The sequence below is a fragment of the Cervus elaphus genome, chromosome 15 (genome assembly GCF_910594005.1).
Source record: "Cervus elaphus chromosome 15, mCerEla1.1, whole genome shotgun sequence".
Lineage (NCBI taxonomy): Eukaryota > Metazoa > Chordata > Mammalia > Artiodactyla > Cervidae > Cervus > Cervus elaphus.
This window is the reverse complement of record NC_057829.1, coordinates 13,119,621-13,146,937: the sequence shown is the minus strand read 5'-3', so window position 1 is coordinate 13,146,937 and position 27,317 is coordinate 13,119,621. Positions and strand designations below refer to the sequence as shown.

At 50.1% G+C, this 27,317-nt stretch overlaps 1 protein-coding gene and 1 non-coding gene across 2 annotated transcripts in view; both read right to left on the bottom strand.

Moving 5' to 3' along the window:
* Nucleotides 1–27,317, bottom strand: part of GALNT2 (polypeptide N-acetylgalactosaminyltransferase 2) — a 174,735-nt gene that overhangs the window by 8,432 nt on the left and 138,986 nt on the right. Inside the window, exons 7-14 of the mRNA XM_043926025.1 lie at nt 23,191–23,312; nt 22,166–22,253; nt 17,590–17,677; nt 16,449–16,552; nt 12,374–12,500; nt 4,091–4,183; nt 3,677–3,760; nt 1,963–2,089 (exon numbers count right to left, since the gene is read on the bottom strand). Of these exons, the coding sequence (XP_043781960.1) occupies nt 1,963–2,089; nt 3,677–3,760; nt 4,091–4,183; nt 12,374–12,500; nt 16,449–16,552; nt 17,590–17,677; nt 22,166–22,253; nt 23,191–23,312 (833 nt within the window). The remainder of the gene's footprint in view (nt 1–1,962; nt 2,090–3,676; nt 3,761–4,090; nt 4,184–12,373; nt 12,501–16,448; nt 16,553–17,589; nt 17,678–22,165; nt 22,254–23,190; nt 23,313–27,317) is intronic.
* TRNAE-UUC lies at nt 14,635–14,707 on the bottom strand. The gene has a single exon. It is a non-coding gene; the product is annotated as a tRNA-Glu (tRNA).

Genomic DNA, 27,317 nt, shown 5'->3' with positions numbered 1-27,317 from the left:
ATTTGGACCATGTGTCACTCTTGCAAATTTACCAGTAGCCTATGAGAGGCTCTGAAAAGTCCTGGAGGAGAAGAACCTGTGTGGCCTGTCTTCCATGGAAGCCCAGAGCTCTGTGCCCACCCGTCCCCGGGGCTCTTGGTTCTGAGCATGCAGCGTGTTCTCAGAAGGGCCACATGCTGGGCCGTGAGGGTGGTTCCAGTCTTCCAGGAGGCTGTCCTTCCCAGGGAGGTGGGGGGAGTAGGGTGCCTCAAAGCAGCACCCAGCGCCATGGAGGTGCCAGGAGGGGGCAAAGCCTGCACCTTCCATTCTTCTAGGTGTCCATGTGCGACACGGACATGGAGCTCTGCCTCTCCGTTCAGCAAGAGGAGTGATGGGGGGAGCCCTCTGTATGGGGAGGGGTTTTCAGTTGTTCTTGGAAGCTGCTGGGGGCTTTGCTGATCTCCACGGAAAGCTCACATCTGAATGTTTCTACAATCTTCCTGCCACCGTGTGCTTCATTATTTTAAAACAGATTTTACACTGAATCCCAGAAAAACTAATTCAGCTACGCAAACAGCAGAGAGAGTTGCCATTTCCTTCTTCTGTTGCATGTTAGTGATATGAATTTGCAAATAAATTTCATGAATATTTAAGAGGTACTTTTTCAAGCTGCCACTCTTAAATTTTCCCATTTCCTGTGTGTCTGCTGAGGCCCAGTCAGAAACCAGATGACACATCTTACCCTTTCAGAGCTGGGTCCAATTTTCCATAAGGACATGCTATTTAACTCGCACATGGCTAGGTGAAGTGCAGTGAAATGCAGTGAGAACTTTACACCCCATTGCCCTCCCCACGTCCCCACTGCTGGGCGTCCACACGTGGCCAGTGGCTGCTGTGCTGAGCGGAGCAGCACAGAGGACTAGAGGGTGGTCTGATCTGGAAAGGGGCTCACTGGGTCCATGCCGGTCCATGGAGGACGGTGCTCCCGGACTGGGGTGGAGGCGCCCTACCACCTTGCCGTTACCTGCCCCTTGGCGTCCTTCCTGCTGGGAAACCCGCCCTGCCCAACGCTCACGGAGGGTCACCCAGCCTGCAGGGCTTCCAAATACCCTGCTGCTCTAACCCCAGATTCATGAAATCAGGCTTTCTGTGCGTGGGATCCGGGATCCATGCTTCCCCAAAGTTTCTGGGCTCTTCTGCTGAGAGCCAGGGAGATAGCCCGCCTTGGGGTGTGAGCTGGAGCCGGCTGGGGGCTGTCTGCTCCCCACGTCCTGCCTGTCACGGGTCTGGACAACCACAAAGACGACACCACCCAGAGGAGACAGGAGGCCAGGAACCAGAGGCTGCCATCTGTCTGGACATTTCTCAAGAGAATGGGGGCACAGCCAACTTCACACAAAGGCAGGCGCCCTCTTTTGAAAAGAGCTCCATTTAAAGAAGACTCTGGGATACACTGAGCTCAAGTGACTTTTTTCCCAGTGGCAGGCCCCGTAAGAGCAGGTGACAGCACCCAGCATCGCCGAGCCATTTTTTGTGTCCGAAGCCCTCATTTTACCACATACCTGTTATCAGCTCACAGGAAAACCACTTTCCAGGACACTGTCCTCTGGGACACAGGCCACAGCTGGGCCTTTCCCACGAGGACAGAGCTGTGAGTGTTCACATCTAAGCTGTTATCATCTAACGGGCAGCCCTAGCAGCCGTGGGTAAGCGCCGGTGCGCAGAGACCTGGGCGGGCGTAGATGCAGACAGGTGCCCTGGGATGAGCACCGGGGCGTCAGGCAGAGAGGAGGACGGGGGGAGGGGAGATCCAGGTCGCCCGCCCTGTGCACCAGAGCCCGCCCAAGGCTGAGCACAGCTCCAGGAGGACATCCCCTCTGACCCCGAGGCCAGCTGTGAGTGGGTGGCCATCTCAGGAGGAGGGCGGGGACAGGAAGGGTGGCCTCAGGCCCCTGACTGTCCCCGGCGCCCCCATGCACATACCTGGTTGCCCCCAGCATTGTGACACTCGTAAACACCAACAACACCGTCAGCGAAGTGGCCCAAAGTGTCCAGGCAGTTGGTTCCCTGCTGCAAGGCCCCAAAAGCTATATCCTGATGGTCAGGAACCCTGGAATCAAGGAGACAGTCACTCGCTGCACTCAGGGTTGCCGGCTCCCTGTGTGCCCCGCTCCCAACCTGTGCTCAGAGCCCTCAGAAGGGAACCGGGCAGTGAGAGAGCAAGGCCACCCTCAGGCCAGACGCCCCCGACACAGGCCCAGCTGCGCCCTGAGACGGCATGGCTTCAAGATTCTCAATCCCTGACCCTAAAGGCAGAGTTTTAGGTTGAAGTAGACTTTTTGTTTTGTACCAGAGAAATTTTTCTGGAAAGAACATGCCCCTTTCTTCTTTAGTGTTAGTTGTTGAAAGTCACTTAGAAAAGCAGTTAATGTGGTCAGATCCTGCTGCCTGGAACTGTCCAGTAGACTGAGGACTAACCTCTACCTAAGAGTGGGGAGAACACGGGTGGGTCAGCCAGGTGTCCTGGTGCATTCAGAGCAGGACAGCACAGTGGCGGGCCGGCTGCAGGCTCAGAGCCGCCCCGGGCCTGCCTTGGCTGCGCACCAGCCTTGTGCGCTCCTAAGGAGGATGCTGCAGGGGCCACAGAGCAGCCCGCCCGCAGCCCTCAGCATGGCTGGGCCCCCAGGACGCATGCTGGGAAGGCAGAGACAGTCACTGACGCGGCACAAACATCAGGCTGGTGTCCCCCTTGCTGGGCACGGTCGGGGCAGCCGATCTACCCGTGGCTATGGTGTGAATGCTTTACACGTGTGAGCCCAGGTGGCGCAGGGCCCATTGTCACCCCAAATCCCCGGGGATCTCGGGTCACAACTGCTGTAATGTCCCTGCATCTGCTCACCAGGCACAGGCCACAGTGACACAGACGCGCCAGTAGGGGCCATGGTCCACTGCCGTGAGGCCCTGTTCTGCTGCGGGAGAGGCAGTGACTGGGACATCACGCTGCTGATGGCCTTCCCAGAGCGGGCAGGGAGAGCACTTCTGTTCTTCCCCTTCCCCCGGGGCGTGGGAAACACGGCAGAGGGACCCCAAGAGCGAGGTACGTGAATAGCAGCAGAGAGGCCCTGTGGCCTCAGACGAAACTCTGAGACCGGGGCTCTGAGAGCCCCTTAGCACAGAAGGGGGTGGTGGTGACTCCTCAGTCACAGCCTCTGTGTGCAGACACGTGACCTGCTGTGAAATCACTGGGAAAAGCCAGAAAAGGGATGTGCCCCACAGAGGCAAGACCTGTCTGCTGACTCCCCTAAGAAGATGAAGTCCAGAAGCAGCCTGAAGCCCACAGACCCACAGGTCTCCCGCTGTGCCTCAGGATGCGAGTGGGCAGGCATTAAAATAATAGGCCCGTGTGGTTATTCCTGCAACACATGAGGTCAGAACCAGCCTGGAGGGGAGCTCCGCAGGCGGGGCCTTCCTTTGCGCCTCTGCTGGGCGCTCTCCCCTGTTGGCCAAGCCTTGGGTCTCAGTCCCTACATAACTGCAGAGGAGCCTGCAGGCTGGGGGCGAGAGCGCCGCCTTGGGGAGCCTGAGGACAGCGACGGGGCAAGCTTCTGGCCTCTCTCCGAACACGATCTTCCGGCCGCCTCCAGGCCCTGCACCCGGCGGGCACTGGCTGAAGCAGAACCCGGCTCCGGGGCCTCACCTTAGCTCTGGGTAGACGTTTTCCAGGTACCATTTGAAAGGCTTGCAGTTAAGTTTCTTCCTGAGCTCCAGTCGGCTCTGAATACTGGAGAAGGAGACAAGATTCCTTTATAAATTTAAAAGACAGATGGGCTCTACATCAAACCTGGAAATCTGCTGATGAGAAAAGAGTCGGGGCAGGCAGAGGGGACTGGGTCATCCACACTGCTCTTTGGACTCCTCTGTCCCCCCGCGCCTCCCAAGAGGGTCTTCGCGATCCTTGAGTGGAATCCCCTCTTTGATGCCTGATCTGCTTACGGTGTGGGCTGCCCCTGCCCTTGTTGCACATGCACACACACACACACACACACACACACACACACACACACACGGAGGATCCCAAGCAAAACAGCAAGAGGCCATGGGTCACACTTACTTTCCATAAGGGACATTTCTGGCAGAAGGCACTGCTGCGTAGTAGAAGTTCTTGTACTCATCCATCCAGACCTCTGCTGCCCGGCGGGTGTTACTAGAAACAAAACAAGTCTCCCTGAGCTGTGGGCTGCCTTCTTTCCATCAGTGGTGCTCTGCCTGCACTGAGCAAGTGCTGCGGAGGCTTCAGGGTCAGGCTTCTGGGGGGCTGGCAGCCTGACAGGTGCCCACATGGAGCAGAGGGCAGGCTGGCCCCCACCCCCAGGGGTCTGCAGGCGGCTGGCATTCAGCAGGTATCACTGAACAATAGAAACAACCTCCTCATCTTTCATAGAACACAGATTGTCAAAGAGCAAAAGTCAAAGTTAGAATGACAGCACATGGAGGTATTTTGAAGCGGGGACTGTGGCGGTACCACCAAGAAGGACTAAAGAGAATCACTCTTGGTAACTCTTATTGTGTAGCCCAGAAGGCTGGTGTCAGGGAGCAAAGTGAAGAATCCTTGACCTCTTCTCTCTGGCCTTTCTCATCATGCCTGTGATGGAGAGCTACGACTAAACAGCTCTGGGAGAAGTTGAGAGCAAATCACGGTTACTATTAAATTACTTTGGGCAGAGCTGAGCTGAGAGCATCCTGTTTGGACCAGGAATAGGGAGGGCAGTAGTATACGCCCCACATTTGGGGTTCCCACTGCCCTGTGCAGGAGGGGTCCAGGCAGAACAGGCTTCTCTGGAAGGCCAGAAGACCCCACATTTACATCTCACCATCATGGAGAGAAACGACCTACGATCAATAAGGCCAGTGGGACAAGCTACCTTGGAATGTATGACATGTACTAGAGGCTGCCACATGCAGGGCACCAGCGACTTCTCCTGCCAGCATCCTGCTTAGGGCATCGGCGGAGCAGCACCGAGACAGTGAACGTCCCTGCCCCAGTATCCCTGGACTCTGCTCCAAAGCAGACTCACGTTTTGGGCTGAGAGTCAGTTCTCTTTAAGAATCCATATAAAGGCATTCCATGCTTCTAGATAAATACATTAGGGAGACAAGATTCACCTTCTACAAGAATAGGTATTGTCCCCTTATTAGAAAGGTCTTTTTAAAATGGAAACTGAAATAAAGTGAAAGTGAAAGTTGCTCAGTTGTATCTGACTCTTAGGGACCCCATGGACTATACAGTCCATGGAATTCTCCAGGCAAGAATACTGGAATGGGTAGCCTTTCCCTTCTCCAGGGGATCTTCCCAACCCAGGGATCAAACTGGGGTCTCCTGCATTGCAGGTGGATTGTTAACTGAGCTATAAGTGGGGAGCCTTTGAAATCATCTGAGTTACAATTACTAAAATAATTTGTTTGGGGCTTATATCCTTCTTGGCACCTCTTTTTAATATCTTCTGCTTCTGTCAGGTCCATGCCAAAGCCTTCGACTGTGTGGATCACAATAAACTGTGGAAAATTCTGAAAGAGATAGGAATACCAGACCACCTGACCTGCCTCCTGAGAAATCTGTATGCAGGTCAGGAAGCAACAGTTAGAACCGGACATGGAACAACAGACTGGTTCCAAATAGGAAAAAGAGTATGTCAAGGCTGTATATTGTCACCTTGCTTATTTAACTTATATGCAGAGTACATCATGAGAAATGCTAGGCTGGAAGAAGCACAAGCTGGAATCAAGATTTCTGGGAGAAATATCAATAACCTCAGATGTGCAGATGACACCACCGTTATGGCAGAGAGTGAAGAGGAACTGAAAAGCCTCTTGATGAAAGTGAAGGAGGAGAGTGAAAAAGTTGGCTTAAAGCTCAACATTCAGAAAACTAAGATCATGGCGTCTGGTTCCATCCTTCATGGGAAATAGACGGGGAGACAGTGGAAACAATGTCAGACTTTATTTTTTTTGGCTCCAAAATCACTGCGGATGGTGACCGCAGCCATGAAATTAAAAGACACTTACTCCTTGGAAGGAAAGTTATGACCAACCTAGATAGCATATTAAAAAGCAGAGACATTACTTTGCCAACAAAGGTCCGTCTGGTCAAGGCTATGGTTTTTCCAGTGGTCATGTATGGATATGAGAGTTGGACTGTGAAGAAAGCTGAGCGCCGAAGAATTGATGCTTTTGAACTGCGGTGTTGGAGAAGACTCTTGAGAGTCCCTTGGACTGCAAGGAGATCCAAACAGTCCATCCTAAAGGAGATCAGTCCTGGGTGTTCATTGCAAGGACTGATGTTGAAGCTGAAACTCCAATACTTTGGCCACCTCATGAGAAGAGTTGACTCATTGGAAAAGACTCTGATGTTGGGAGGGATTGGGGGCAGGAGGAGAAGGGGATGACAGAGGATGAAATGGCTGGATGGCATCACCGACTCGATGGGCATAAGTCTGAGTAAACTCCGGGAGTTGGTGATGGACAGGGAGGCCTGGCGTGCTGTGATTCATGGGATCGCAAAGAGTCAGACACGACTGAGCGACTGAACTACACTGTCAGATCCATACCATTTCTGTCCTTTATTGAGCCCATCTTTGCATGAAATATTCCCTTGGTATCTCTAATTTTCTTGAAGAGATCTCTAGTCTTTCCCATTCTATTGTTTTCCTCAATTTCTTTGCATTGATCAGTGAGGAAGGCTTTCTTATCTCTCCTTGCTATTCTTTGGAACTCTGCATTCAAATGGGAATATCTTTCCTTTTCTCCTTTGCTTTTCACTTCTCTTCTTTTCACAGCTATTTGTAAGGCCTCCTCAGACAGCCATTTTGCTTTTTTGCATTTCTTTTTCTTGGGGATGGTCTTGATCCCTGTTTCCTGTACAATGTCATGAACCTCTGTCCATAGTTCATCAGGCACTCTATCTATCAGATCTAGTCCCTTAATCTATTTCTCACGTCCACTGTATAATCATAAGGGATTTGATTTAGGTCATACCTGAATGGTCTAGTGGTTTTCCCCACTTTCTTCAATTTAAGTCTGAATTTGGCAATAAGGAGTTCATGATCCGAGGCAGTCTGCTCCCGGTCTTATTTTTGCTGACTGTATAGAGCGTCTCCATCTTTGGCTGCAAAGAATATAATCAATCTGATTTCGGTGTTGATCATCTGGTGATGTCCATGTGTAGAGTCTTCTCTTGTGTTGTTGGAAGAGGGTGTTTGCTATGACCAGCGTGTTCTCTTGGCAAAAGTCTATTAGCCTTTGCCCTGCTTCATTCTGTACTCCAAGGCCAAATTTGCCTGTTACTCCAGGTGTTTCTTGACTTCCTACTTTTGCATTCCAGTCCCCTATAATGAAAAGGACATCTTTTTTGGGTGTTAGTTCTAGAAGGTCTTGTAGTTCTTCATAGAACTGTTCAACTTCAGCTTCTTCAGCATTACTGGTCAGGGCATAGACTTGGATTACCGTGATACTGAATGGTTTGCCTTGGAAACAAACAGAGATCATTGTGCCGTTTTTGAGACTGCATCCAAGTACTGCATTTCGGACTCTTTTCTTGACTATGATGGCTACTCCATTTCTTCTAAGGGATTCCTGCCCACAGTAGTAGATATAATAGTCATCTGAGTTAAATTCACCCATTCCAGTCCATTTTAGTTCTCTGATTCCTAGAATGTTGACGTTCACTCTTGCCATCTCCTGTATGGCAAGAATACACAGAAGAACTATACAAAAAAGATCTTCACGACCCAGTGAATCATGATGGTGTGATCACTCACCTAGAGCCAGACATTCTGGAATGTGAAGTCAAGTGGGCCTTAGGAAGCATCACTATGAACAAAGCTAGTGGAGCTGATGGAATCCCAGTTGAGCTATTTCAAATCCTAAAAGATGATGCTGTGAAAGTGCTGCACTCAATATGTCAGCAAATTTGGAAAACTCAGCCATGGCCACAGGATTGGAAAAGGTCAGTTTTCATTTCAATCCCAAAGAAAGGCAATCCCAAAGAATGCTCAAACTACTGCACAATTGCACTCATCTCACACACTAGCAAAGTAATGCTCAAAATTCCCCAAGCCAGGCTTCAGCAATATGTGAACCGTGAACTTCCAGATGTTCAAGCTGGTTTTAGAAAAGGCAGAGGAACCAGAGGTCAAATTGCCAACATCTGTTGGATCACTGAAAAAGCAAGAGAGTTCCAGAAAAACATCTACTTCTGCTTTATTGACTATGCCACAGCCTTTGACTGTGTGGATCACAAGAAACTGTGGAAAATTCTGAAAGAGATGGAAATACCAGACCACCTGGCCTGTCTCTTGAGAAACCTGTATGCAGGTCAGGAAGCAACAGTTAGAACCGGACATGGAACAACAGACTGGTTCCAAATAGGAAAAGGAGTACGTCAAGGCTGTATATTATCATCCTGCTTATTTAACTTATATGCAGAGTACATCATGAGAAACGCTGGGCTCAATGAAGCATAAGCTGGAATCAAGATTTCTGGGAGAAATATCAATAACCTCAGATATGTAGATGACACCACCGTTATGGCAGAGAGTGAAGAGGAACTAAAAAGCCTCTTGATGAAAGTGAAAGAGGAGAGTGAAAAAGTTGGCTTAAAGCTCAACATTCAGAAAACTAAGACCATGGCATCCAGTCTCAATACTTCATGGCAAATAGATGGGGAAACAGTGGAAACGGTGGCTGACTTTATTTTTTTTGGCTCCAAAATCAGTGCAGATGGTGACTACAGCCATGAAATTAAAAGACGCTTACTCCTTGGAAGAAAAGTTATGACCAACCTAGACAGCATGTTAAAAAACATTACTTTGCCAACAAAGGTCCATCTAGTCAAGGCTATGGTTTTTCCAGTCGTCATGTATGGATGTGAGAGTTGGACTGTAAAGAAATCTGAGTGCCGAAGAATTGATGCTTTTGAACTGTGGTGTTGGAAAAGACTCTTTAGAGTCCCTTGGACTGAAAGGAGATCCAACCCGTCCATCCTAAAGGAGATCAGTCCTGGGTGTTCATTGGAAGGACTGATGCTGAAGCTGAGACTCCAATACTTTGGCCACCTGATGCAAAGAGCTGACTCATTGGAAAAGACCCTGATGCTGGGAAAGATCGAGGGCAGGAGGAGAAGGGGACGACAGAGGATGAGATGGTTGGATGGCATCACCGACTCGATGGACATGAGTTTGAATAAGCTCCGGGAGTTGGTGATGAACAGGGAGGCCTGGCATGCTGCAGTTCATGGGGTCACAAAGAGTCGGACACGACCGAGCGACTGAACTGAACTGAACTGATCTTTCTTATCAAGTGATGTATATGTCTAGATGGATTGTTGCTTAGAAGACCCTGTAAGAGGCAGACAAGATAATTCGAATGTTCCTGTCCTCTGATCTAGCAGTTCCCACATGTAGAAATTAATCAACCAGGAATGAAAACATGCTCAATTTAGCACTGTTTACAATGGCAGAAAAAGCAGAAACTGTACAACCATCAACAGTAAAGTGTTCAAACACATGGACTCCTCTGGGGCCATGAAAGATACAGGCATATGTTTCACGGGTCGCCATGGGAGGATGTCCCTGACTTGATGGATGAAAATACAGTAGTATCAGCATAGCACATGGTAGAAATGTGTGTGGTGGGAGAAGAGTGGGGAGGAGGGGAATGGGGGAGAGGGAGATTGAAGGACGTTTTAACCAAATTAAAAGGTTTTAGGAAGTGCAATCACACAGCAGTTTTAAACCACCTCAAAGTCATTAAGTGATTTAAGTCATTTCTCAACTCCTAAATGCAGAGCCCCCCCTTTCTGTCTACTTAATAAAAAAAGATACATAGGTAGCCGCAAAGAGCGAGCTTCCCGCACTGCTCAGCACTAGTTTAAATTCACTGGTGTAAATATTTCTCAGGCGCCGACACAGCAAGCAGTCTTCTAGGAGCTGTAAGTACAGGGCACCTCGCCTTTGCTCTCCTCCCGGCTGGGCATCGGTGCAGGTAAAGTAGTTCTGCCAGGAAGCAGGCAGGAGAGAGAGGGTGGGACTGGCCAGTCACACACACTAAACAGGAAAACGTTTGGTAGGAGAGTAAGTTTAAACTGCTGCTTTCTGTATTTAATTTAATCGTAGTCACCCTCCCCATGAATAAGTCTCACCATTAACTACTAAAAGTAAACCCAAATATCTTCTAAGGCACCTGCCCCGCGGTCCCACGGCTGTTCTGACTGGGAGCTCCCTGGGCCTTTTGGTAAACCCTGATCCACACCCACATGCAAGCACATCAGCAGCACTCTCCAGTCTCTTAAGAGGCTTGGAGAGGCTAACTGGAAACAGAGCTGTAAGAAAGAGAAGGGACGGCCCAAGGGTTCTCACTCAACGGGTACCCGGGATGTGATATGCTGTAAGGGCTTGCGGGTGTGGCATCACCTTGCTGTCTCTAAAGCAACAGGGCACACGTGTGGCAGAATAAGACAGGAGCCCAGGGGCCACTTCTCCATGCATTCCTCCCATCGTCCCTGCCTCCTTCCCTTCCTCACACAGTGACCTGCACCAATGAGATGGTCCTACCTGCCACCCTAGAACCCACTTTAGAGTCTGTCTCAACGCTGAAATCTAGCAGCCTCAAGCAGTAACTGTACTTGGAGATTTGGATAAAAAGTAACATGGACTCCAGAGCCAAGTGGCCAAGACTGAATCCCACTTTCCAAATGCATGAACTTAGACAAAGGAACTGAACCTTTTTGTGCCTCAATTTCTCTTACCCCTAAAGTGGAAATGCTGGTGATGGTTTAGGTCGCCAAGTTGTGTCTGACTCTTTTGACCCCATAGACTGTAGCCCTCCAGGCTCCCCTGTCCATAGGATTTTTCCATGGCAAGAATGACAAGAATCCATGGCAAGAATATTGGAGTGGGTTACCATTTCCTTCTTCAGGGGATCTTCCCGACCCAGGGATTAAATCTGTGTCTCCTGCATGGCAGGCAGTCTCCAACATGACAGGCAGATTCTTTACCACTGAGCCACCAGGGAAGCCCAGAAATAATAATACTTAATTTATAAGGCTTTATGAGGAGTATATACTCCTCATACTCATACACATGGAGAGTACGTGAATATTTATGAAGCATCCAACAGCCTAGCACACATGAAACACTTTATAAATATTAGCTATTGTTGTCAAGCCCCAACTTTTAGATGATGAAATACTTATACCCTGAATGTCACATTTTAGAAGAAATTAAAGAGAGCTGGACTTCAAAACTAACAAATTCTACCTCCCTATCTTTTAGGTGACTCAACCAAGAGGGGGCAGCAAGGGCCTTGCTGAAGGCCTGATGATCCACGCTGCCCCCAGTTCCGAATCACAGGTCCATTTCCTCCCTATACCTCCAGCGTAAGGACTCTTGGGCTGTAAAATAGAATGGAAAAGCTTCCCTTCTAAAAAACAGTGGGTTTTTTTTTTCCCCTTTAAAAAAGCATATAAAGCAATGTCTTGTGTATTTTAAAAGACTGTTTTCTGAAACCCAGGCTTTTCTGGTAGCTATCAGGCTTTGATTTGAAGTGTTTGATCTGTCTCTACAAGAGGTTTCTGAGAAGAGTCTCACAGTGCCCCACAGGAAAATGTACATATCACTGCTTGATTTTGTAGAGGTTGTCATGTAAGAACATATTTTTATTTCTAACAAAGAGAAATGAAGTTCAGACAACATCTGGGAAATGATATACTTTTTGGGAGAAGGCGATTTGGTCAGAAGCATTATATGACATTTGGCTTCTGTTAAAGTTTCCCTGAACTTAGATTCTCTATGCTAAGAAATCTAGTTTCTGTGCGATATGGGAATATTGTGCAATCTATACTTAATACATGTTTTAAAATGCCACATGCAAAATAAACTAGTCATCCCCCACCTTACGCATGCCCACCCTGCTCTGAGGCTTTCTGTTCTGCAGGGGCACCCCGTCAGCCAAGTGTGTGATCGCCAGCCTGGGTGTCACCAAGGAGTCCCTGCTGGCTCTCTCCTGTTCATCAGCAGACACGCCTGCCTGGCCCCCGCCCTCTAGTGGAGGGGGAGCATGCCACCCGCACCATCATTTCCTCTTGGTGTCATCCTTGCCATCCTCTGGCCAGGGGCCAGAAGAACCCTTCTACAGTCCAAAACAAAGGAGTCTAGTAGCTGCTTAAAACCCACAGGAGCTCCCTGATCCCACATCAGACAGCGCGCTGTGCTGTACTCAGTCCCTACAGCTGCCCTTGTCATCGCCGAGGGGCGGCCCCTTGCAGGACGTGTTTCCACACAGGCCTGTGTGAGGCCGGTCAGCAGTGCTCGCGGCCCTGCTGGGCCTCTCGGCCACTTACCGGGCGAAGACAGTGCCGCTGCCTCCCGGGAAGGTATATGGGTGCTGCTTCCTGAACACGTGTCCCACGCGGCTGCAGGGGATGATCTCCAGGCTGCCGCCACACTGCCACACGCGGAACGAGATCTCTGAGGTGAGGAAGACACGGGTGACCGAGGGCCTGGGCTGCCTCCAGGGCCTGAGGCAATGCCAACAGGGAGGACCCTTTTCCCAGAGGGTCCTTGAATGTCCCCCAGCGGGACATCTGACACTGGTCTCTAGACTCCAGGGCACAATCAAGGAAGTATGTGTGTGGGGGGATGCGAGTGCATATCAAATCATCCTGCTGTATACCTTAAATATATACAATTCTAAATTGTCAGTGCAACCTCAATAAAGATGGAGGAAAAAAAGATTGAATGAAATATCCCAAAGATTGAATGAGGGTGTCTGCACAGCAGTGTTATTATACAGACAATATAAAGTAGTGTAGATAAAGTGAATAATTTATGCCCAACAAACTACCCACAGTGGGAAATTTCTATCTTAGATTTTACCACTGAGCAGAATTACTAGCTCTATCTATTGCCAGCTCTATCTGTGTCACCAAATTCCTTGTTTCCAAGAAAGTCTATTCCAAATTTTAAAGAAAGTAAGAGCACGCTTGAAATATTTTTCAGATCCAGACTAGAAACCCTAGGACAAGAGTGATTCCCTGGCCCACTGTGAACAGCAGACTCCTGGCAGCAGACCAGGCATCCCTGTAACATCACCATCACTGTGGATGAGACTCGGCCCAGAACTCCTCTCTGACTGGTTCTCCACTGGGAGTATTACTATGCCCCCTAAGGATCCCAGTTAGAAAAGGCAACCAACGGTGCGCGAATGTCCATGATCAAAAGGCATGAAATGCCCACATCAGCCCTAATGCAGACAGACATAAGAGGCAACTGTGAACACCACCTTCCTCTAAAACTTAAATGCCCAGAGCATCCGCATGCACCTGAGCTTCTTCCATCCGGGACAAAAACAATGTTTCCCCTTAAATCGCAAAACTTATCTCATCCCTGTGGACCAGCAGGTGTCCAGCCAGCCCGCCAAGTCCAGGGACCAATGACACCCGAAGAACAACCAGACCTGGCAGCCACCCCAGCTTTCAGCAGCCAGTAGCCACCAGGCCAGCAAAGGCTGCTCTTCACCCGAGTCAACACAGAGTCTACCCAGGACTCAGGACCTGGGCAAGTGGGCGCGGGTCATGACACCTGCACACGCATGCAGCCCAGAGCACCAGGCTTGGGAGCAGCCCGGACACAGGGAGGCGGCCGGGCTCCCGTCCTGATGGCCACCCGCTCTGAGCAGGGGCGTGACTGAACTCGAGAAATAGGTTGCGCAGGAAAATCAAGGTACGATATGATGGAGGGCTAGACTTCGTTTTCCTGAAAGGCTTCCTCAGCATCACTCTGCACGCCTGACAACACGCGGGGGACTGGGACAGGACGGCACACGCAGTCACCGCTGCAGCGCGGGCGGGTCTGAGCCAGGTGGGTTCCCGCGGAGCACAAGGCCCCGAGTGGCAGCAGGTGCCCAGGCTGTGGCTCCATGTGCGAGCAGGCCAGCAGGAATCTCTACTGGGACCAGTGGGCGGAAGCCCCAAACACCTCCCTATGTGGCAGTTTGGAGAGTTTAATGACCACTTCCCTCATCATATTAGACATGTGTGCTCATAACCACCAAGCCTACAGAGTGTTGAATGAAACTTGACTAGGAGGCTCTCTGTATCTAAGGAAATAAAATTGCCTATCTGGAAAATTCAAAACTGGGGGCCACGAAGACTCCCTGGCTCCTGTATGGGGAGTCTGATAAACCAGTAAGGGAGCCGGTCAGAGACCTGGTGGGAGAGTTTTAAGGCCATGAACAACTACAGTTATGTTCAGCTGATCTCACTGGGCTCCAACGAGGGATGATTGATTACCCAGGAAAACATGGTGGCTTTTTAATTAGGCAGTTTGTGTCTGTATCTTGGCTCTACTAACAATAAGCTCAAGACCTCAAGCAAGACCTCAGTCCTGTCCAGAAAGCATGAAACGAGACGATGCACTGGGGTGGTCAGCATCATTCCTAAGGCTGCAGGGATGGGTTGAAAAGGACAAATAGCATTCCCAAGGAGTCTAACCCCACATCTCACAGGGGCCAGGGGTAGCGTTCTTTGTCCTTTTTATTTATTAAAAAAAAAATTTCTTTTTCCCTTTTTTTGGCCGCAGTGCAAGGCTTGTGGGATCTTAGCTCCCCAACCAGGGACTGAACCTGGTGCCACAGTAATGAAAGTGCTGAGTCCTAACCACTGGACCACCGGGGAATTCCCTCTTTTTTAAGTGCTTTAATTAGATTTACACTGTACGTCAGGAAATCTGGGAGCACTAGATTTGGTGGGGCATCCCAAGACGGGGTGTTATTTGACTCAGGCATCCCCACTCCCTGACTCTCCTAATAGGTACCCACATCAGCCCTCAGGCTGGACAACTGCTGTGGGTGTGCATGCAGCACCCAGAAAATTAAGTCTGAGCAGGGCCAAGATGAGAGAAAGACTCATCGCAAGCTCCTCCTGCTGAAACCCTGTGCCTGTTTAATCCTGGTGGGAGAAGACCCTCCAGAGTGGCCATGTCAGAGCCCGCTGGGAGGCGGTGCCACAGTGCCCGCAGCACCAGCCCGCACGACCCGAGGCCTCCCCGTCCACCATGGGTCACCTGAACCCCGCGAGCCCTTCCAGGGAACCTCGCACACGGCACAGGTACTTGAATACACAAGCCAAACCGACAATAAACCAGGCAATGGGGGAGATCATCTCCCCTCCCGCTGGTCTCCGGTGCAGTCTCTTTTGATGTAAAATCCATACTCTTTCCACACTCTGTGCTTTAAAAGGCTGGCTGCCTCCAGCCACCCTAACCTAATGGCACACGGCAAACCCCACTCTACTTTGCTACCGAGCGGTGATCCTGGCTGGCTGGGCTGCCCCAGGGGTGCCGGCAGGACGAGGGTGACTCAGAATCCCCTCAGGAGATTAACAATCCTTCCGAAGCCTTCTGTGCTCAGATTTCAATCAAGTCCTGCCTCCCTGTCAGTGTATCATTAAAAAACCAAAGGCATTGGACTCAGGCCCTCCCTCCGAGTGTAGTTACTGAATCTAAAGAAGCTTTCAAAATCTACCAGGGTGATAACCTCTCTCCACAAATGAGACATTATCACTAACATTAATATCAGAAAATGAGAGAAAAATAACAGGCTTGTCTAACCTAGTCTTTTCTTTTAAACAAACAAAAAATCAAAGTCTCTGTTATAAGTAAAAACTACTACAAGTGATACCAGCATCCTTCTTTCCTTCTACCCAGGGGAGAAAGTAATTTAGCAGCATTCAAAGGTGAGGAGACTAAGCTCAAAAACTTCAAGTGAAACAAACAAAACCCCCTAAACAAAAAAATAACATAAAACAGGAGTCCTTCTATATTTATGCAGTAAACATGATGCAACTACCAGTAAAGACCAAACTCTATACAATTTAATTGTCCCTAATCATGGGTAAAAATGATTTGTATGCACTACAAACAAAAACAAAATAGAACCATCCCTGCCCCATGATTATAATTCAGCCAGTCTAACAGGCTTCGCTGGGACTCATTTTCCATCCTATGTGTCTAAAAATGAGTCTTAGAGCCTGAAGTGTTCCCACAATTTTTGTCAGTCTGTTTTCCAAACTCCTGAATTCAGATGACATTAAAAAGTATGCAATTTCCTTCAAAGACTCTGTATCTAGCATCCTACATTCTTAAGGAAACACATTCTAACGCACAACCCAAGAAACTTTTAAGAGTAAAAAGGGTGCTATTTATACTTTATAAGGGGACTAATTATGTCTGTTACATGGTCACTTTAATGTCTCTACAAACCTTTTCCAACTGGCACCTGCATACTACAAACTCTCACTTAATAATTTCTCCAAAACTTCCCCTTTTCATTTCCACCCCTTGGCCGGCAGGAAGAGACCACGGTTCCAGCAGAATTGTAAACAGACTGGTGTCCAAAGACACAAGGCTCATACGTACCCAGGTTTTCTCCTCCCCACACGTCCATCATCATGTCATACTTCCCCAGCTCTTCAAAATAGAGCTTATCCATCACGAACAGCCCTCCAGCAATCATAGGGGTCCTACAGCGGCAGAGAGGGTAGGAGAGGAGGCCGAAGGTCAAGGTTAGATCACCAGCACTCTAATGCCAAGGTCAAGCCTGAAAACCAGACTTAAAATCAACAGCACAGCCTGGTCCCTAGCTCAGAGCTCTAGGGGCCCCTCTTGGCTTGACCCCTGCTGGCTTCAGTGCCCTGCTCAGATGTTCCCAAGTGCGAGGGGCTGCAGGGAGCTCCCTACGTGACAGCAGCCGCTGGGCTGGGACACTTGCTGGTGGGCCCCAGGCCAGCACTCAGTTTTTCCGTGCCAGGTTCCTTGGAGGATTACAAACAATCACAGGCTTAAAGCACCCAGCGCACGCAGGAGACGCTCGCTGACACTAGCTGCCCTTATTCTTATCCTCATAGGACAGCGTCTTCCTCTGTTGGAGGAACCATCATCTTCTCCTTTCCCCTCGGCCTGCGGAGAGGCCACCAGCAGAGCCCCAGCCCTGTCTCCACGGAGTCACCGTGAGAAGCCCAGGCCCCATGCTGCTGGAGCCCCCTGCTGACGGGGGACACACGGCGACAATGTAGCCAGCGACAGGGTCCGCAGGGGCCCCCTGAACGAGGGGTTCCCGGACAGGTATCCCCAGCATGTCTGGGGATCCCACCCAGCCGGCAGTGGTACAGGTGCCTCCTCTGTCTGCAGAGGAGGGCAGAATCCGGTGAATAAGTGGGGCTGACCGGGGGCAGCGGCGGGGCTCACCCTGCCCGCCCGCCTCTCTGCCCAGGCCCTGACGGCAGCCCGAGACCCCATCCTCTGTGGAAAATGCTCTACATTATCAGCACAAAGGACGTGGAACTGGCAGATTTGATATATGAAAGTCCAAGAAAATAAATCTCAAAGTACTTTATTCTACAAGCTGTTGGCAGAGACTCTCCCTTGAGTGAAGATGAGGGCATGTGAGGGTGTGGCTGGAGACAAGAGGGCGCCTAGGACCCGAGGGAACACGAGGCTGGAGCCTGACGTCTCAGCTGTGACCTCGGAGAAGGGAACCTGAAGGACACCTGGCACTTACTTTATGGGAGCGACGGGGTTCCCCTGCCGGGACCGCCTCTGCTCAGGGGTCATGTAATCCCATTTGAACACCAAGTTCCAGTCAAAACCTGCGGGTCACAGAAGAGAAAACAAACACAGGATGCTGTAAGCACGGGCTGCCTGCTGCTGGTACTTCCGTCCCTGGTAGCTTAGCGACATCTGGTATTTGGATGGATTCACTGAAAACCAAAGGGAAAACAAACAGAGAAGATGCAGAGGGAAGAGAGAGAGACTGGGGGCAGAGCGGGGCAGGGAGACCAGTGGGGTGGGCACACACTCAAATCCCTCCCCGAGAAGCTTAGCCAACACAGGAACTGCGGGGCACTTTTTCCTAAAACCAGAAAGTATAGTGTGAAATAAGGAAACCGGAGTCTGTGAGGCAATATCCAAGGGCTGTCAGGAGGTGAGGAAGAAGAGTGATGGATTAAAAAATTTGCCAGGCACCCCCAACAAGGTCCCGGCGGGGAGAGAGAGCAGAGGTATGAGAGTACGGGTTCCTGGGCCGCAAACGTGGTCCCTTCAAACTTGGTCTCCCCTGTTTGCAGCTGAGCCCCATGGGGTGGGATGTCACCAGATCCTCTCGGAATGGACCTGGCCCCGCCCTGGGGCAGCATGGGGGTCACCTCACCATCCACACCTGCGCCACCATAAACAGCTGCTGCAGGAGACGAGCCCGTCACAGCTCAGCTCCTGCATGTTCTTGAGGCGTAAGACACAGCGGACAGTCACACCAAGGCTGACTGTGACAGCCCAGGGCTTGAACTGGAAAGCCCCAAACATGCTCACCATTTACTAAGAAGCTCCAGAGTCTTGTCTCCAACCTAAGTGCCTCCTTCCAGCATCACTGCCCCCAGGTGAGGCACTGGGTGGGAGCCGCCCAATCACAGCCCTGGCCTCCTCCAGCCTCCCCATGTGGCTGCACTATCGTCACCCCTGTTCTCAGGCAGGGATGTTGAGGGGCAGAGGGGACATGGTCTGCCCATGACAACACGGCCTAAAAGAGGCACCAGGGCCCAGGGCTCCCTGGTGGGGCCCAGTGTTCTGCTTTCTAAGTTTCCATCCAATGTCTCAGTTTTACTGTCTTCTTTTTTTACTGTCAGTTGACCCTCAGTTGTGTGTCTGTCTGGAATAGTCCATCTTCCAATCAGTTCAAAATGTTAGAGATGGAAAAGAAGCCCCTCAGCTCACATAAAGAAACGGGTGCTGGGCTGTTGGAAGAAGAGTTCACTCATCTGAGGTGTGAGGAATCAAGAGTGAGTAAATTGCACACACCGAAGGCAAAAGTTCTGACAACTCTTCTGTTTCTCTCTTTACAGTAGGCTTTGCTGACTTCTTGGCTCTTAGCTGAATTCTGAGAGGACAGGCTGCCAACCAGCTGAGTTTCAGAACTTGAAGCGTTTACCAGTGGGCTGTGCAGGAGCCTGCAGGCCCCAGGTCACCCCACAGACAGTCCTGGGTCACAGGAGAGCCTGCGGGCCCCAGATCACCCCCACAGACACACAGTCCTGGGTCACAGGAGAGCCTGCAGGCCCCAGGTCAGACCCCACAGACAGTCCTGGGTCACAGGAGAGCCTGCGGGCCCCAGGTCACCCCACAGACAGTCCTGGGGTCACAGGAGAGCCTGCGGGCCCCAGGTCACCCCCACAGACAGTCCTGGGTCACAGGAGAGCCTGCAGGCCCCAGGTCACCCCACAGACAGTCCTGGGGTCACAGGAGAGCCTGCGGGCCCCAGGTCACCCCCACAGACAGTCCTGGGTCACAGGAGAGCCTGCGGGCCCCAGGTCACCCCACAGACAGTCCCGGGTCACAGGAGAGCCTGCGGGCCCCAGGTCACCCCACAGACAGTCCCGGGTCACAGGAGAGCCTGCGGGCCCCAGGTCAGACCCCACAGACAGTCCTGGGTCACAGGGGAGCCTGCGGGCCCCAGGTCAGACCCCACAGACAGTCCTGGGTCACAGGAGAGCCTGCGGGCCCCAGATCACCCCACAGACAGTCCTGGGGTCACAGGAGAGCCTGCGGGCCCCAGATCACCCCCACAGACAGTCCTGGGTCACAGGAGAGCCTGCGGGCCCCAGGTCACCCCCACAGACAGTCCTGGGTCACAGGAGAGCCTGCGGGTCCCAGATCACCCCCACAGACACACAGTCCTGGGTCACAGGAGAGCCTGCGAGCCCCAGGTCACCCCACAGACAGTCCTGGGTCACAGGAGAGCCTGCGGGCCCCAGGTCAGACCCCACAGACAGTCCTGGGTCACAGGGGAGCCTGCGGGCCCCAGGTCACCCCCACAGACAGTCCTGGGTCACAGGAGAGCCTGCGGGCCCCAGATCACCCCCACAGACACACAGTCCTGGGTCACAGGAGAGCCTGCGAGCCCCAGGTCAGACCCCACAGACAGTCCTGGGGTCACAGGAGAGCCTGCGGGCCCCAGGTCAGACCCCACAGACAGTCCTGGGTCACAGGAGAGCCTGCGGGCCCCAGGTCAGACCCCACAGACAGTCCTGGGTCACAGGAGAGCCTGCGGGCCCCAGATCACCCCCACAGACACACAGTCCTGGGTCACAGGAGAGCCTGCGGGCCCCAGGTCAGACCCCACAGACAGTCCTGGGTCACAGGAGAGCCTGCGGGCCCCAGGTCACCCCACAGACAGTCCTGGGGTCACAGGAGAGCCTGCGGGCTCCAGGTCACCCCCACAGACACACAGTCCTGGGTCACAGGAGAGCCTGCGGGCCCCAGGTCACCCCCACAGACACACAGTCCTGGGTCACAGGAGAGCCTGCGGGCCCCAGGTCACCCCACTGACAGTCCTGGGTCACAGGAGAGCCTGCGGGCCCCAGATCACCCCCACAGACACACAGTCCTGGGTCACAGGAGAGCCTGCAGGCCCCAGGTCAGACCCCACAGACAGTCCTGGGTCACAGGAGAGCCTGCGGGCCCCAGGTCACCCCACAGACAGTCCTGGGGTCACAGGAGAGCCTGCGGGCTCCAGGTCACCCCCACAGACACACAGTCCTGGGTCACAGGAGAGCCTGCGGGCCCCAGGTCACCCCCACAGACACACAGTCCTGGGTCACAGGAGAGCCTGCGGGCCCCAGGTCACCCCACTGACAGTCCTGGGTCACAGGAGAGCCTGCGGGCCCCAGATCACCCCCACAGACACACAGTCCTGGGTCACAGGAGAGCCTGCGGGCCCCAGGTCAGACCCCACAGACAGTCCTGGGTCACAGGAGAGCCTGCGGGCCCCAGGTCACCCCACAGACAGTCCTGGGTCACAGGAGAGCCTGCGAGCCTCAGGTCACCCCACAGACAGTCCTGGGTCACAGGGGAGCCTGCAGGCTCCAGGTCACCCCACTGACAGTCCTGGGTCACAGGAGAGCCTGCGGGCCCCAGGTCACCCCACAGACACACAGTCCTGGATCACAGAGACAATACGGTTGGCTCCTCAGGGCCAGCTAGCATGAGTCCTGTGTACCCATCAGCTTTGTGAAGCTCCTCATGAAAACAGCAGCTCTACAGGCAGAGTCCAGGAGCCCCTGGGGTCCTCAGGTCCTTTCTGGAGGTCTGTGATATCGAAACTCCTTTCATAGTTATATGAAGGCTTTAGAGGCCCCTTTCGATTTTTCCAAAGTGCAGGAAGGAGTTTTCTGGAAGCTTCAGGACAGGAGGCGTCAGTGTACATGGGCAGCACAGGTGTGCCTGCCTCACTCCCTGTCCTCACCGTCAGCCTTACTTTCTAACACAGCAAATGCTCATCAGCACAGCCCACGTGAACGAAGCTCTTTGGGGCCTTCGATAATTTTCAAGATGGTAAGGACTGCCAATGCAGGAGCCACAGGAGACACGGGTTTGAGCCTTGGGTTGGGAATATCCTTTGGAGGAGGAAATGGCAACCCACTCCAGTATTCTTGTGAGGGTAATCCCACTGACGGAGGCACCTAGAAGGCTGCAGTCCATGGGGTCTTGAAGAGTCAGACACGACTGAGCACAATAAAGACAAGATTAGGCACATCACTGTGGCACTTTGTGGAGGGTGGGTTTTACGGGTCACACTCAAGACATAAGGACCCTTGGGAAACTAGTGGCATCATTCAGACAAAAGGGTCCCCAGCAGGAGGCGGGACGTGGGTGGCTAGAGGGGAGAAGGGGCTGGCAGTCAAGATGCAGGAGGGGTGGGCCATGCAGGCCTTGGGGCCCAGAAATCAGGGGAGAGCCAGGCGGATGGGTTTCCAGCAGGAGATGGAGGCTATGGGGGGTTGGTGGGGTGTAGCGGACAGACCCCGTCAGCCTGGCTTTCTCCACCGGCTCCCATGGGGATGGCTCTGTACACTAAGCCGCACGTCCCTGTGGCAATGTAAGTCCAGCAGATAAGGATGGGAACCGTGGCTGCAGTCTCAGGGAGGCCAGGCTGCTTCTGTCCCCTTATGAGCCCTGCGGTTTGAGCACAGGGGCGTTCTTGGTGGGGACCCTGCAGGGCCGCATGCAGGCGCTATCGCTGCCCCTCTGACCCGAGACGGAGCAGTGCTGAGCTGCACAGAGGCTGGGCCCCAAGCAGCACCTACCGCCTTTTAAGTCCGCAGATGCACCCACGTACTGAAAGTTGTCCATGTTGATGACATCAATGATGGGGGACACGACGCGGGTCCTGTCCTGAAATGCAGGGGAGACAAGAGCAGGTGTCAGGGCCAACCAGGACCTGCATGGGGAGGCCTGAGTGTCAGTGCCCAGAGGGAGACCCTCGCCCCCAACGCCTGCCGCCCCATGCCCTGCGCCGTGCTGGGGGTCAGGGGCATAGAGCACGCGGCCCCAGAGGAGGTGCCAGGGGGCGTGGGGTGGCCCCGCACATGTTCACTGGTGGAGAACAACTACCTCCTGGGACTGTTCCTGGTTTGGTTTTTTTTTTTTCCCCTAACAGCCAAGAACAAATGTCAATTTTTATTAACCCCAAAGAAGAAATTAAGAGTGGCTGATAGCATCTCAGCAAGCATTAGCATGAGACTATGTAGTGAGGATTATAACACGTCTTTTGAGTTATTTCATTTGAGTTATTTCATGTTTCATGATTTGCTGCTCATCCGCATTCCTGGCTATGGTACAAAAAGAATGACTTGTTCCTTTAATATTTCTCTAGTACTTTCATTACATTTGCTTTATTGTCTCAAATAAGCTCTTTCTTAGTAGGAAGAAAAGAAAGTCAATAAAACAAGCAGATGGCAACAGCGATATCACAAGAGGCCGAACATAACACAGAGATAGCGTTTCTAGGAGGCAAAGGTGCAGTCCCCGCTCACCGGACGGCCTCATGCGTCCCTGCCCACCAGGCGCAGCCCTGGTCTCAGGGCGGCAAGTCCAGGCAGGGCGCCCTGCGGGCTCTGTCCTCAACGCCCCACCTGCTCTGAGCTCAGAACCGGAGCAAAGCTTCAGGCAGGAAAGGAAGAGCCTCGGAGGGAGGGCTGTCCGAGACGACCCAGGCTCTCAGCAGCCTCGGCTCACCCTCCCCTGTACCTGCCAGGCGGTTTTCCCCTATTGACAGAGTCCCACAGTGGAGAAAATCGCCCCAGAGGCCCGGCCCCGCCCGCACGCTCACCTCGGCCACCCTCTCCAGGAGGGGCTCCAGCCAGCGCTCGTTGCACTCGCAGTGGCTGTCCAGGAAGGTCAGGACCTTGGCCTGCGCCGCGTCGGCCCCCCGCACCCGCGACCGCATCAGGCCTGTGCAGCGGCAGCAAGAGCAGGTCAGGGAGAAGCCGCGGCGCCCGGCACCTGCGCCTCCGCGCGCGGCCCTCCCGCTGGCGCAGACTCCATCACCGACGTTTGCGGAGGATCAGGACTGCCCTGAGGTTTCCCCGGTAAGGACTTTGTTTTTTTTTTTAAGCTCACTGGACGACTGAGAAAACAACTTGAAAAACTGCCTTCTGAGGAAGGCTTCTGCATAGTTGAAGTCTTTACCAAGCAACTGAAATGTGTAACTTCTGAAACTACTTTCATGGCAGCAGAGTTTTCTAATTAACCAGGGTAAGGAATGTGTCACCCAGACACTTCAAGTGCTAACGGGGCCAATTTTAATGGCAATAATTTCATGATAATAGTGTTGTGAATGTCTTTGTCTTCAAAGACTTATCACAGGCCAAATTTACATAAATGATAAAGCCCAGTTGTTTGACTTTTACACAAAATTAGTTATACTATTTGGTCACATTAAAAAATTTATATACTTGTGATCTGTTAATAATATACACCTTTTATTATCACACAAAGTCTTCTCATAAATAGTATATTTATCACTGGATGGTGTGGTCATAACTAGCTTATGCTAGGCTTTATACATGGAGATGATGAGAATATTCACAACCAGAGAGGACAGTACAGTGTTGTATGTTCTTTATAGAGTACAGTAGTCAAAAAGCATTTTCAATGATTCTTAAAGAGGTGCATGCTAGAGCAGGAAGAACGGGCAAACAATTTCTCGGTCTTGTATTACGAAGTGGTCTGTAATAGGCAAACCATGTTCCAGGGAACAAGTACAAACTCTGAGCAAAATGGAAAATCCAATTTGGGAAAGGGGTAGAGTAGCCAAGGGCAGGCAGAAACCAGAGAGCACTCAACCCCTAAATGAAGAAAATCAGGGGTTTCTCTGGTGGTGCAATGGTTAAGAATCCACCTTCCAGTGCAGGGGATCTGGGTTTGATCCCTGACGGGGAAGTAAGATCCCACATGGTGGGGACAACCAAGTCCATGCGACCCAGCAGGACAAGTGCACGTGCTGAGCCTAGAGAGGAGCCCCTGCGAGCCGTAACTAGAGAAAGCCCAAGGACCACAGTGAAGACTAGGCAGCCAAACAATAATAATAAAATCAGAGGGTGAAAGCTCTCTATACATGGGATTTCCCCCCAGTGTTACTCTCTGATCCACTGCAATGCAGCTGTTTGGGGCTGAAGTATCAGAGAGTAGAGTCTGGGGTTTCTAGAGTGGCTGAAATAGAAGGAGGAGCTCCTGGGAGGGATCTGGTGTATCCCAAATCTGGTGATAACTGCCCTGAAATCCCTGGCTGACTCCTGACCTGCAGGCACAGAGGAGACCCTGAAGAGCCCATGAAGATAAACAATTAGAAGACAGAAAGAATGAAGATTTCTGCTGGAATCAAGTTTTGGCACTCGAGTTCTGCCAAGTTAGAAGGGTTTGATAAACATCTCATTTCTACAGAAACTCCAGCAGAGACACATTAGGAATACAGACTATGTCTCAAGAATAAGGGTTTCACCTAAGATATACTCATCCTAGTGAAATATAAAGACAAACCTACACAAATTCAAGGTCATAAACTAGTCATTTAATTAACCATATATAACAAAGATCAACACTCTAGAGAAAGATAACAGAATCCAATGTCTCTACAACATACCATTCACCATTTTCAACATAAAATAAAAAAATTAGCAGACATGAGAAGATAAAAATATATTCCATACCCAAGAGAAAAAATGCCAATAGAAACTCATCCTGAGATGATTCACATGTTGAAATCAACAGAGGATTTTAAAGATGCTATCATAATAACTATATCCAAGAACTCTAAGGAAATGATGATTGGAATGAACAAACATGGGGAATCTCAGCAGAGAAATGAAAACTACAAGAATTAAATGGATATTCCAGGACTGAAAACTGCAATTATCTGAAATAAAAAATTAACTGACTGGGCTGAATAGTAGATTAAAGATATCAGTGAATTTGAAAATGGATCAATAAAAACTGATCTAGCTGGTGAATACAGAGAAAAATACTGAAAGAGAAAAAAAGCTGAAGCAACCTATGGACAGTATCAAGTGGTATAACATATGTGCACTTAAGAGGCCAAGATTGAGGCATAAAACAACATGTGAAGAAATAGAAGGCCAAAGATTTCCCAAATTCAGTGAAAACTTCAACTTACAAATTCAAAGGGATCAGCAAATCTGGAGCAGGATAAATGAAAGGTAAATCAAATATAACCAGGTCACAGTCAAACTGCTAAAAACCAAAGATAAAGAGACAGTCTGGAAATCAGCGAGCAGAAACAGCCTACAGCAGATGAGGGATCAGCGACACGGACGCCTACATGTGGACAGAGAGACAGAGGCCAGAGGCACTGGGGCGGCGTGTTCACAGTGCTGGAAGAAAACTAACAGTCAGCTCAGGATTCTATGCAGAGAACACACTCTTCACTAATAAAGGAAAAAGAAAGACTTTTCAGACAAACAGAAATTGAGAGATTTTATTGCCTACAAGAAAAATGAAGCTTTAAAGGTTCTTTGGGCTGAAGGGAAATGACATTAGACAGAAAGCTGAATCTATGGAAAGAAATGAAGATACTAGAAACAAAAAATACAAGGATAAATTTTACAGTCTATTTACATATTCTAATTTCTTTATAAGATAACATTATTTAAAGCAAACGTTTTAACACTGTATTTTGGGGTTTAAACCATATCATAACAACAAATGAAGGAAAATATACGACAACAACAATATACAGGACAAGGGATAGAAATGGAATTAATTGTTGCAAGGTTTTACATAAAGTTGTAATTGACTCTAAATAGACTGTTACAAGTTAAAAATGTATGTTGTAACACTCAGAGCAACCACTATAAGAAGTGTATAGCTAAAAAGCTACAAAAAATATGAATATGGAACACTAAAATAAACAAAAATTACTTCAAACTACATTACCAAGCTATAGTAATCAAAACAGTATGGCCTTGGCATAGAAATAGGTTTATGGGTCAATGAGACAGAATGGAGAGCCCAGAAATAAACACACACACATGTGGCTATTAAGTTACAACAAAGGAACTAAGAATACATATGGGGAAGGATAATCTCTTTAATAAACGGTGTTGGGAAACTGGACAGCCACATGCAAAAGAAAGAAACTGGACCTCTACCTTACATCAGACACAAAAATCAACTCAAAATGGATTAAAGATCTGAAAATTAAGACTTGAACCCACAAAACTTTTAGAAGAAAATATAGGTAAGCTTCTTAACATTAGTGGTGGCAATAATCTTTTTTTAAAATTTGACACCAAAGCAAAGGCAGCAAAAGCAAAAATAAACAATGGAATTACATCAAACTAAAAAGCTTCCGCAGAGTGCGTGCACACACACACACACACACACACACACACACACACACACACAAACTATTCATAAAATGAGAAGGCAATCTATAGAATGAGAAAAAGTATTTGGAAATCACATAACTGACAAGAGATTAGTTCAAAATATATTAGTCCAAAATATATAAAGAACTCATACAACTCAATAGCAAAAACAAAAACAAAATAATCTGAGATTAAAAATGGGCAGAGGAATTGAAAAGACATTTTTCCAATGAAGACATATAAATGGACAACAGGTACATGAAAAGGTGCTCAACAAAAAGGGGATTATAATCATAATTATATAATTGTAATCACATTTTTATCATATAATCATATAACTCATATCATATAATTATATGATATATATTTTATGATATCCATATCATATAATCATACAATTTTATCATATAATTATGTGATTATATAATCATAATTATAATCATCAGGGGATTCAAACCAAAACACCTAACACTTCACAGAATGTCTATCATCAAAAAGACAAGAGATATTAAGTGTTGGTAAGGAAACCCTTGTGCACTGTTTGTTGGAATGTAAATATGTATATTCACTG